Source organism: Dipodomys ordii, unplaced genomic scaffold (assembly GCF_000151885.1).
Source record: "Dipodomys ordii isolate 6190 unplaced genomic scaffold, Dord_2.0 Scaffold108, whole genome shotgun sequence".
NCBI lineage: Eukaryota > Metazoa > Chordata > Mammalia > Rodentia > Heteromyidae > Dipodomys > Dipodomys ordii.
In genome coordinates this window covers 665813-678499 of record NW_012267324.1, presented here as the reverse complement: position 1 = coordinate 678499, position 12687 = coordinate 665813, and the positions used below count along the sequence as shown (strand labels likewise).

Sequence of the window (12687 nt, the reverse complement as noted above, 5' to 3'; positions counted from 1 at the left end):
ACCAGCACAGCAGTCGGGTGCTGGAGTGGGGGCAGGACCGCCTGGGGTAGCTCAGGCTGGTCTTGAATTGAATGAACGCTCCTGCGTGTTCCCCGAGGCTCACAGTTTCACAAACACTGCTCCCAGGGGTGAGTGGGCGCCGCGGGCGGTGCGAGTCTGGGCTGAGATGAGTGTTTGTGCTGAGCCAGAAGCGGAGGAAACCAGGCAGGACGCCGGAGAGATGCATGCCGCGCACTAGACTTGTAGCTCCGGTCCTCGCAAAGTGTCCACAATGTCCCCACGACAGACACCCCAGCGGGGGACCCGCCTTCGGCACGGAGCGCGCGCAGGTCATTCCACGTTCAAACCATAGGACATGGTCTCCACGCAGTGTGCCAGCGCCTCGTGTGTCTGCAGGTCACTCAGCGAGAGGAACACTTGTCCGCACTCCTTGCACACGCAGGCCTTCTCCCCGCTGTGAGTTCGTGCGTGTCTTCGAACGTTGCTTAGAGTAAAGAAGGCTTTGCCGCACTGCGGGCACACGTAGGGCTTCTCTCCGGTGTGCGTTCGTTCGTGGATTTTTATGTAACTCGAACAACTGAAGGCTTTCCCGCAGTATTTACACACAAAGGGCTTCTCTCCATTGTGAGTCCGTAAGTGTGTTTGGATGTTGCCCAGGAGAAAGAAGGCTTTTCCGCACTGATTGCACGAGTAGGGTTTCTGTCCTGTGTGCGTGATTTTATGCTTGTGAAGGGAACTGGAGTCGCTGAAGGCTTTGCCACACTCATTACACACGTACGGCTTCTCCCCACTATGCGTGCGGTAGTGCTTTTGTGCATCGCTCCACGTGTAGAAGGCCTTCCCGCACTGCATACACACGTACGGCCGCTCTCCGGTGTGCGTGCGCTCGTGTTTCCGAACGTCGCTCATGGAACAGAAGGCCTTTCCGCACTGCATGCACACGTACGGCCGCTCTCCGGTGTGCGTGCGCTCGTGTTTCCGAACGTCGCTCATCGAGCAGAAGGCTTTCCCGCACTCCATGCACACGTAGGGCTTCTCGCCAGTGTGGGTTCTTTCGTGGATGAGGCAGTGGCTGGACTGCCCGAAGGCTTTGCCACACTGCTTACACACGTAGGGCTTCTCCCCAGTGTGAGTCCGCTCGTGGATCTTAATGTAACCGGAGGAGCTAAAGGCCTTCCCACACTGCTTGCACACGAAGGGTTTCTCGCCAGTGTGAGTCCTCTCATGTCTCCGCACGTCACTCAAAGACAAGAAGGCTTTCCCACACTGTGGGCACGCGTACGGCCTGTCACCCGACTGAGATCGCTCGTGGGCCGGAGCGGGACTGGCATGACTGAAGGCGTTCCCATACTGATTGTATCCATAGTACCTGTCGCCCGAGTTCGTCCCGTCCTGCTGTTGCAAATACTGGGGGAGAGGATTCGTGTAGTCCTCGAACTTAAAAGGCATGGTGCCGTACTGCTGGTAGTCGAGGGGCTTGTGGTAGGGGTAGGCGTTGAAGGGCACGTTGAGGGATGAGGGACCCATGAGGACGTCGAACATCCGGCTTTTGCTGGGTTCCAGGGCACCCGCTGTCTCCTTGTTCACAGCGTCACCCGGAATGGGACTGAAGATGTCGCCATATTCGATCTGCTCCGTATTTTCATAGAGACTCTCCAGAACTTGGATTCTGGAAATAAGGAGAAGGACATCAATAAATTCCCCTCTTAAAAATGCCTGGGACAGGGGAAGCTTACTGCCATGATGTCCTGTTAGGAGTTTTGGGATTCAGACAGACTAGATGCGCTACAGAATGGCGAAAGCTCTGACATGCGCAGGACGGTGCGGGGCGGGGAGGGGGGCGGGAGGGGGGCGGGAGGGGGGTGTCTCTGAATTACGTTTCCCAGGAAAGAACTGTGTGCAGGCAGAATCTGTAGTACATAGTACACAGGAGATACAAGGGGCCAGCGCCCACAGAAATGACCAGAACCACACACCCACACTTGGAAATAGAATGAATGAGGGATCTTAAAAATAGATCTTGATCCACACACAGACTTCATTTCTGTTCATGTACATGCTCCACCAAAGCCTGAAATGGGAGTTTTGTACCTCTTTAGGGATGTTGTGCATGGAGTGAAGCTTCTGTACCTGAAATCATCAGAGATCTTCACTTTGGGCATGATGTTGCTGTTCCAGATGTTCCCAGCCGCAGAATACGTTGGCTTCTGAGTTTTCTCATTGAGAATGCTTACTCTGAAAGAACATTCGAGGAACAAAACACAACTTTCAGTGACGAAAGCAATTCAATTCTGGGTTAGTATATTTCTGGGGCTTTTCAATCCTACCCATTCTTCTTTTTTTTTTTGGGGGGGGTCCAGTCGTGAGGCCTGAACTCTGGGCCTGGGCGCTGTCCCTCAGCTCTTCAGCTCAAGGCTAGCGCTCTACCACTTGAGCCACAGCACCACTTCCGGCTTTTTTCTTTTTGCTTATGTGGTGCTGAGGAATCGAACCCAGGGCCTCAGGCATGCAAGGCAAGCGCTCTACCACTGAGCCACCGTCCCAGCTCCCCTACCCATTATTCTTGATCCTTTCTTTTCCTTTTCCTTCTTCGTGGTGGGAAGGGAGGGGACACCCTATCAGTCCCTTTCTGTGCTCATTATTCTCAAGCGGGGTCCCGCGCTGGCGTCTGAGCCCGCTCCGACTGTGATGCTCCTGTCTGCGCTCCCCGCTGAGGCAGACGTAATGGATGTGTGCTGTCTGGCTGAGCTGTAGCCAGTCCACATACTCCAGTGGCCGGCCGGCCTCAGCTCACATTCCCCCAGGCTCTACCCTTCCAAAAAGCCAGGATGACAGGCACCACGCCTGGCTCTACTTGTACACCCTCTGGGACATTGCTTTCTCTTTCAGTGACAAATTACCTTAGATCTGGTTCCGGATTTTCACACACTTCTTCAACCGTCTGATCTTCCTCATCTTCAATGATCTGGCTTTCCTTTTCCTTTTCTAAAATGTACATACATAGAATCGTTACGAAGGATTGTGACCTCCCAGACAAACTGGTTACTAGGGTTTGTGGTCATAATATAACCACGTTGGCCATTATTTACCCAAATACTCCCTTTCCACATTTCAAATCATGGAGCAGGGGCAAGCTCAGGGCCTGGGCGCTGTCCCTGAGCATTCTTCCTCAAGGCTAATGTTCTACCACTTTGAGCCACAGCACTACTTTCAGTTTTCTGGTGAGTTATTGGAGAGAAGAATCTCATGGACTTTCCTGCCTGGATTGGCTTTGAACCATCATCCTCATATCTCAGCCTGAGTAGCTAAGATTATAGGCGTGAGCCACAGGTGTCTAGCAAGACATTCTTTTGTTGTTGTTGCTGTTGTTGCTGGTCATGAGGCTTGAACTCTGGGCCTGGGCGCTGTCCCTCAGCTCTTCAGCTCAAGGCCAGAACTCTACCACTTGAGCCACAGCGCCACATCCAGTTTTCTAGTGGTTTATTGGAGATCAGAGTCTCATGTGGACTTTCCTACCTGGGCTGGCTTTGAACCATGATCCTCAGATCTCAGTCTCCTGAGTAGCTAGGATGAGAGGCATGAGCCACGGGTGCCCAGCAAAGACATTCACTTTTGACTGACAGAAAAAGACAATGAAGTGGTCCTTACCCACGGAGGCCAGGTTGCGGAAGGTCTCCACCATCACGTCTCTGTACAGCTGCTGCTGGGCTGCATCCAGCAGAGCCCACTCCTCCAGGGTGAAGTTGACAAACACATCATCGAAGGTCACAGACTCCTGAAACGTCACAAGGGCATTTCAAGGATGAGTAAGTAGACCAGCAGTCCTGAGGATCTACGGGTACAGCGGTCCCTCACCTATTGTGGGAGTTACACTCCAGAGACCCCCCCCATAGGTGAAAATCCGCAAAATAGCAGCATGTTTTAGAATATATTTTAAGGCTTTATAATCCGTTGGCCCTCTCCTATAAACCTTTCCCACTTTCTTATTAACCTTTCCCACATTCTCATGAACATTTCCTATACTCTAAATCCTTTCCACACTCTTAAATCTACATTGTTTTAACAACATATAAAATTCTATATGGGCACTCACCAGTGAAGTACATGTATCTTTGCCCTGGGCCGTAACTTCTATTTCCACTAAAGATAGAGGTGTACCTGATCTCTTCATCCGGGTGAGGAGGAACAGAGTTATGGGAAGCTGCTGGTGCCGCTTTTTCTTCTGAGTGAGATGGTTTTTGTATAAACCGACATGCTGCTCTTGATTGTATTTGCAAAATGCAATGAACAAAGCATCTGGGACTCCCGTTCTTCAGCACTCACTCAAGCTCTTTGGCCATTCTCACCACGGTTGCAAGATGACCAAGTGTTAGGCCAACCTCGCCCTCTTCTCCACCCCATACTTCATTGTGTTCCTCATCCTCTTCTTCACTGGCTGGCTTTGTCTCACCGATGTTAAAAGCGTGTTCAGGCTTATGGCTCTCTTCCCCAATAATGGATTTGAACGTGTCGTTCACGAACCCCTCCACTCCAGCTTTATCCAGAGGCAGCTTCTCCACGCAGAAACGCTTTTGAGTCCCAACTGTCTGCAATTTGTCACCCCAGCCCCAGCTGGCACTGAGTGCGGTTGGTCTGGTGGGAGAAGCACTCGACCATCCTGCTTCTGCATCTTCGTCCTCAATCATCCTCGTCTTCATCTTCATCACTTCATCCGTGTTTTTCACAAAACTTTTATAAAGCTTGGCCTTCATCCGATGGTGCTGGTATCCAGGGAGACCTTCTTCTCCTGCAGTCATTATTCACAGGCCCAATGCAGGCTCTGTCTCCACAGGGGCCTTACTGCGGGAAGTGACCGCCCTCTTCGCAGTCTTGTTAAAAGTCATCGCTGCCGTTCTCGTCTTTCTTTACGTAGTGAACAGTAGGTTTGTTGATTCCCTCATGGCAGCCTACAGCCTACCCTTAGCAGGTGGAGAAGTTCCACCTTTGCTTTGGAGGTGAGCATCGTCCTCTGGTGCTTGGGTTCCCTGCCAGAAGCCTTAGAAGGCTCAGAACTTTGGGTGGCATTGTAGGGTTGAAATAAACTCGAACTTTTCCAAAAACTTCACAGAAACACAACACTGCACGGCAACACTATGCGCAGCGATCAGACGTCGATGTGAACAAGGAGAGATGCTGAACAAACAGGCACAGTGCCTGAGGGCAAACAGACTGATGCTACTGCCCCTGAGCCAATGAGCACCAAGGATACAGAACACAGTGCTGTGATTGGTTGCCTTCCATTCCATCAGCCAATGGTGTGGCGTGTACAATCTCACATTGGCAAACCTGGGCAAGTGGTAGTGGCATACTGCATTTCCGTTGTGTTCAGTACAGCATCCGTATGCTGGCGAACTACACACTGTATTTTATTTTAATATTCTTTTAATATGTTTGAATTAATATTTTAGTATTTTATATTGTTTGAAGTTTTAAGGCAAAAATAGTTAAAATCACAGATATTATAAAAATACCTATATACCACAAAATTCTGTGATACAAAGGAAACTCCTTGATACAGAATTATATATTTTTTAAAACCCATGATATCGTGAAGCCGCAATCAGTGAACTGTGACATCGTGAGGAATGACTGTTTCAAAATGTGCTGATTTGACACCGTGTGCTACAAATGATCGCCCCACATCGTGGTCACCGCTCCGGCTCTCTGTCCACACTCACGTCCCCTCACAAAGAGGAGGAACGACCCAGTGGGCACCAGAGAGTGAACCTCACTTGTGTTGAGACAAAACAGATTTTTTTTTGCCAGTCCTGGGGGTTGAACTCAGAGCCTGAGCACAGTCCCTGGGCTTCTTTTGCTCAAGGCTAGCGTTTTACCATCTACTTGAGCCACAGCACCACTTTTGGTCTCTGTTTATGTGGTGCTTAGGAATTGAACCCAGGGCCTCATGCATGCAAGGCAAGCGCTCTACCACTGAGCCACCTTCCCACCCCCCAAATAGAAAGTCTTGAGCACAAATTCTGGCCTTGCCTGCTATCTTGGAACTACTATAGATGGACCTCACCTCTCAGGCAGACTGAGAGGAGGGGCTCAGGGCTCCCCAGCAGTGTGTCCACAGGAACCATGGGTATTTCTCTTGTCACTGAATGTTTGCCACACACCCACATGATCATCAGCAGGAGCCTTCCCAGAAAGACTGCAAACACAGTGAGCTGCTCGGACAGTGCGCTGCTCAGGGCTTGTTAAAGAGGGAACGGCTTCCATGATCCAAGTGAGAGACAACAACCAAGAAGGCTCCGCCTCGCTTTTCAAAGATCAAAGTGAAACATTACACAGACTCATAAAAGCTAATTCACTACATCAGGCAGCACTCTGTCGTGTTTACTGCAGAATGTAAAAGGATAATAAGCAGACAAACCACGACAAATAAATAAACAAGAGGAAGAATGGCAATGCTAAAGGACACAGCCGGGAGCCGGTGGCTCACACCTGTCATCCTAGCTACTCAAGAGGCTGAGCCCTGAGGATCGTGGTTCAAAGCCAGCCTGTGCAGGAAAGTCCATGAGACTTTTAATTTTGGTCAGTCACGGGGCTTGAACTCTGGGCCTGGGTGCTGTCTCTGAGCTCCTCAGCTCAAGGCTAAAGCTCTACCACTTGAGCCACAGCGCCACCTCCGGCCTTTTCTGTTTACGTGGTACTGACAAATCGAACCTAGGGCCTCTCGTGCATGCGAGGCGAGCACTCTACCATAGAGCCACGCTCCCTGCCCATGAGACTCTTATCTCCAATAAACAACCAGAAAACCCAAAGTGGTGTTATGGCTCAAGTGGTAGAAAAGGATCTTAAAACCAAGTCAAGCCAGATGGTGGTGGCTCATGCCTCAGGAAAGTCTATGAGAAAAGTGGAGCTGTGGTTCAAGTGCTAAAGCCTAGACTAAAAAACCTCAGGGACAGCACCCAGACCCGGATCAAGCCCTCGCACCTGAACAGCAATTACAAGGAAGAGAAGTCTCATCTCCAGAAACCCAAGCAAGCTGTCACAGTAATGTTAATAGAAACATTGTCAATAGAAGCTGGGCTCTTGTGGCTCATTCTTGTAATCTTAGCTGCTTAGGAGGCTGAGATCTGAAGGTCATAGTTCAAAGCCAGCCCATGCAGGAAAATTTGTGAGACTTTTTTTTTTCTTTTGTCGGTTGCGGGGTCTGAACTCTGGGCCTTAGCACTATCTCTCAGCTTTTCAGCTCAAGGATAGTGCTCTACCACTTGAGCCACAGCGCCACTTCCAGATTTTTCTGCTTATGTGGAGCTGAGGAATCCAACCCAGGGCCTCATGCATGCAAGGCAAGCACTCTACCACTGAGCCACCTTCCCAGCCCCGTGAGACTCTTCAATTAAAAACCAAAAAAGCCAGAAGTGTAGTGGCTTAAGTGGTAGAGCACTAGACTTGAGTGAAAAAGCTCAAGTTCAGTGCCCAGGCAGGACCTGGTGCGTACACACACACACACACACACACACACACACACACACACACACAGTGAAATGGGTCATTCTCCCCCAGGGATGGCCTGCTTTCAGTCCACAGGAAGCGCATTTTTCTCCTATCTCATTTTCTGTCACTATCACTTAATACCATTTTCTGAGGTGCAGAAAAGAGTCATAGGGAGAAATTGAAATCAGTACATACTCCAAAAAAGAAAAAAAGTCACCTTCTTACATTTCAGAAAAATCAAGAAAGGCAAGATAATCTTCAATCAAAAGACAAAAATAGCCAAGTGCTGGTGACTCATGCCTGTAATCCCAGCTACTCAGAAGGCTAAAATCTGAGGCTGGCGGTTCAAAGCCAGCCTGGGCAGGAAAGTCCTTGAGACTCTTATCTCCAATGAACCAACAGAAAACTGGAAGTGGTGCTGTGGCTTAAAGTGGTAGAGTACTAGTCTTATTTTTTTTTTGCCAGACCTAGGCTTGAACTCTGGGCCTGAGTGCTGTCCCTGAGCCTCTTTGTGCTCAAGTCTAGCACACTCCCACTTGAGCCAGAGTCACTTCTGACCTTTTTTTTTAGTAGCTTATTGGAGATGAGAGTCTCACGGGCTTCCCTGCTCAGGCTGGCTTCGAACCATGATCCTCAGATCTCCTGAATAACTAGGATTGCAGGTGTGAGCCACCAACACCTTAACTCTCATTTTTGAAGCTGCACACTGGGAAGATGTCCCTGACGCTTAGCACTTCTGGTAGGCAAGGAACTAGCACAGTCTGCGGATTCGGAAGCTGAAATCACTGCTAAGGGCTAGTCTTAGTGAACGAGAGCTCAGGGACAGCGCCCAGCCCTGGTTCAAACCCCATGACAAAAACAAAGCAAAACAACACAAACAAACCCAAAACGCAAAAGGACAAAAATAAAAATCACACAAACTATCAATGAAATAACCCACAGTAATCAACAGAGGAAGCTGAAAGTAAAGTGCTTTTACATTGCAACACCATTACAACTAAGCTAACTGCAGGATAGCCCCAAGTTACTAAGGTCACTCTTACTAACCACTTAGTCATTCTAAAGACCCATCTGGCCAGGCATCGGTGGCTCACTCTTGTAATCTTAACTACTCAGAAGGCTGAGATCTGATGATCCCAGTTCAAAGCCGAGACGCCTCTCTCCAATGAACCAGGAAAAAGCTGGCTGTGGCACTGTGGCTCAAGTGGTGGAGCGCTACCTTGGAGCACAAAAGCTAAGGGACAGTGTCCAAGTCCCAACTTTAAACCCCCAAAACAGCACAAAAACAAAGACAATGTCCAGGCTCTGAGTTCAAGCCTTAAAAGTGACACAAAAAACAACCAAACCAAAATTTTTTTTCAAAAATATAAACCAAAAAAACTGTAAATTCCTAAGAACAACAATAATAATCAAACCAAACCCAAACAAAACAAAAAAACACCAACCCTCTGGGAATTAATAAGGAGCTGCAGCAAGTTTGTACAAGGTTGTTAGAACACACAAAAGACTATTATTTCAACCAGGCACCAGGCCCACACCTATTACCCCAGCTGCTTTGAGTATAAGACCATGCCAGGTAAAGTTACCAAGACGCTACCTCAAAGACAGAGTACAAGCTGTCACTGGTAGGGCAGGCTGCAATTCTAGCTGCTCAGGAGGCTGAGACCTGGAAGATGGCAATTTGAAGCCAGATCGGGCAGAAAAGTGTGTGAGAAGCCATCTCCAGTTAACCAGCAAAATGCCAAACTGGACGAATGGCTTGAACAAGGAAGCAGAATGAATGCCAGGTCCCCAGTTCAAGGGGGAGGGGAGAGAAACAGGGTAAACTGAAGACCTAGAGGCATAACTACTCTAGGCTATGTGTCTATTGTGAGGCCCTGGGTCCAATTACCAGTACTTAAAAAAAATCGTCATCGTTTTCTATATCAATGACAAAGCCAGAATGTACAGTTTAAACTGTCACATTTACACAGCCCAAACAGAGAGAGACGGACATTGCCTGTGACAGGGAAGATCGAGCAGTGGTGAATGTCTATAATCTCAGCATTTGTGAGGCCAAGCCATTCAGGACTTTGAGGCCAGTCTAAGCTACAACAAAGACCCTATCTCAAAACCAACAAAAACACTGTGTAGTCAGACTGGTGTGACTCACGTCAGTAATCCCAGCAACTCAGGAGACTAAGATCTGAGGATTATGGTTCAAAGCCAGCCAGGGTAAGAAAGACCGACCGTGAGACCCTTTCTTTTCTTTCTTTTTTTTGGGTCCGGTCGTGGGGCCTGAACTCTGGGCCTGGGCGCTGTCCCTCAGCTCTTCAGCTCAAGGCTAGCGCTCTACCACTTGAGCCACAGCGCCACTTCTGGCTTTTTTCTATTTGCTTATGTGGTGCTGAGGAATCAAACCCAGGGCCTCAGGCATGCAAGGCAAGCGTGCTACCACTGAGCCACCTTCCCAGCCCCTGACCATGAGACTCTTATCTCCAACTAACTACCAAAAAGCTGAAGTGGAACTGTGGCTTAAGTGGTAGAACACTAGTGTTGGGTGAAAAAAGCTCAGGAGACAGTGCCTAGGCCCTGAGTTCAAGCCCCAAAACACACAATGACCCCCAAAACACCACAGATAAAGAACATTCCCTCTATAAATAATGTTGAGGCCATCAGTAAGAGGAAGAAAGCTAAATTAACAAAAATAAATAAATTACCATCATTCTCTGTGTTGGCAAGTCTCACAAGCAACATATACCTATGAAAACTCAGATGCTCAACTCATCCACTGCCACTGCCACCATTTCCTGCTGCATTTGAGTGATGCGCATGTACAGACCAGCCACTTTTTCTCCATCCAGTAAAACAATGCAGGAAGCCACGGCGCCGGGGGAGATAGGGGCACCCGCGGTGGCATTGTCAGGCCTAGACATGATTTAGTGGTAGAGGGGGGGGGGCACCATGCACTGGGCACTGGGTTTAATCCCAAACACTGCAAAGGGAAGATTAAAAGAAAGAAAGCAAAACAACAACAAAACCCTAAAAGAAAACCCTGAAAGCACCCCCCACCCCACCCCCAACTCCCTCCAAAAAAGAAGACTGGCTCTCTACCACTTGATCCACAGCTCCACTGCGGTCTGTCTTGTTAGCGATTATCGGGAGGAAGAAGGAGGGAGCTAGCCATCTGAAGCGGTAATGTGGAAGTAAACATCTAGGGTTTTTCTGAAACAATATTCCAGAATAGAAACCGGCTCAGGGTAGAGAAGCCGAGCTGATCCTATCAGTAAGAACCCTAAGCAATTCAGGCTCTCTATGCAGGATGGGGGGTGGGGCTGAGGTCACCCAGGGGAGACCCTGCGGCTCAGAGGGGGTCCTCTCTCAGAGTTAAGCACATTCCTGAGCTCAGGGCTCAGAGGCCTCCGCCCCCCCCCCAGTCAGTCAGGAAGTGGGGGAAACCTGAGCAGCCAGGACATTCAATCCCCCCCTCCAGGCCTCCTCATGTTCCCGGCTCCCCACACCAGGCGATCAGGTTCCGTCGGGCACAGCCTCCATTCTGAGGCAGCTAAACGTTTTTTTTTGGATTTTTTTTTTGGCAGTCCTAGGGCTTGAACTCTGGGCCTGGGCACTGTCCCTGAGCTTCTTTTGCTCAAGGCTAGAGCTCTACCACTTGAGCCACAGCACCACTTCTGGCTTTTTCTGTGCATGTGGTACAGAGGAATTGAACCCTGGCCTTCGTGCATGCTAGGCAAGCACGCTACCACTGAGCCTCCTTCCCAGCCCTCTGACATCATTTTTTTGATACAAATTGCCTGGTGGTGCCAACCCATTCTCCACCAACAACCAGGCATGCAGTCCCTCAAGGACAACACTACCCAGGGGGGCAGACACCCCTCAAGTTCTGAACTCTGGCCCAGCACACCACAGCAAGATGCGAGTCAGAAGCCTGTGTTCTTGGTGACTGGCCACCATTCCTGTTCTGAAATGACAGATGTGAGTCTGTTCACAGCATGCATTCAGGAAGGCACCGCCTGAAAGGTGTTTATGATCAAGAACCAAGTACACTTTTACTGTGGGCTAAAACTCAATTTTTAAAACACTACAGGCCTCAATAAATGGTGAGTTCCAGAGGACAGAACTCCACCGGGCAGAACCCACCCAGCCACAAAGACCTGCAGGCTGGGGACAAATGACTTTCTAATCCAACGAGGGGGGTGAAGACGCAAACAGATCAAATGTTAAATTTTATCCACCACTGTAACCTTTGAAAATACCGGAGAGTCTTCCCACTCCAGGGGAACCAACCCTGGGCCCCAAGAATGCTGTCTCTGAGCCGCACCCCAGACCAAAGGTGGCAATTAACCCCAACCCGCAATCCTTTGTGATCTGGCGAAACTGCCTAAAGCGAAGAAACACCTGCCCATTAAACCTAAGTATGGCCCCCTTGTTCCTTTGTGTGTGTGTGTGTCTGTGTGTGTGTCTGTGTGTGTGTGTGTGTGTGTGTGTGAGAGACAGACAGACAGACAGATAGACAGACAGACAGAGAGACAGACAGAGAGCTTGCACCAGTGTTAGAGCTAGAACTCACAACCTGGGCTCTTGTCCCAGAGCTTTTTTTGTTCAAGGCTGGCAGGCACCATATCACTTGAGCCTCAACTCTATCTACTTCCTGGCTTTTTGGTGGGTAATTGAAGATTAAGTGTCTCACAGCCTTTCCTGCCCAGGCTGGCTTTGAAACATGATCCTCAGATCTCAGCCTCCTGAGTAGCTAAGATTACAGACTGAGCCACCCTGGCGCCTGGCTGTCTCTGTCTTTTTTAACCACTGCAAGACCAGACTCGGCCGAATGGGCTAAATCCCCCGGTTACGTCTACCCCCCCCCCCCCTAAAAAAAAAAAAAAAAAAAAAGGATCAGCACAAATCATCAACAGAAATTAAAACACAACCGAGTAAGTGCAGGTTCTCCTCGGCCTTGCCGCAGCAGCACACAGTCCCACACCTCATTGTCCCCAGCAGAACAGGGAGACCCTCAAGGGTTACTTTCTGAGGCTGCCCCCATCCCCCATCCTCTTTTCTAGACAAGAAAAGCCCTTTTTCTGCCTCACCCCGAGCTGCCCGCACATCTGACACTTGTGGTTTGCCGGCAGAGGCAGATTAGCTTCAGAGAAAGAATCCCACCCCCCTCCCGCCCCCCCCAGCATCTCCCACAGGCCCGGGGGGGGG

The 12687-nt window shown here is 49.6% G+C and overlaps 1 protein-coding gene across 1 annotated transcript in view; it reads right to left on the bottom strand.

Annotated features, from left to right (window-relative positions):
* Positions 1 to 12687, bottom strand: part of LOC105994724 (zinc finger protein OZF-like) — a 13724-nt gene continuing 1037 nt past the window's right edge. The window contains exons 2-5 of the mRNA XM_013028356.1: positions 3649 to 3775; positions 2901 to 2985; positions 2131 to 2235; positions 1 to 1669 (exon numbers count right to left, since the gene is read on the bottom strand). Coding sequence (XP_012883810.1) covers positions 331 to 1669; positions 2131 to 2235; positions 2901 to 2985; positions 3649 to 3775 — 1656 coding nt within the window. The 3' untranslated portion in view covers positions 1 to 330. The remainder of the gene's footprint in view (positions 1670 to 2130; positions 2236 to 2900; positions 2986 to 3648; positions 3776 to 12687) is intronic.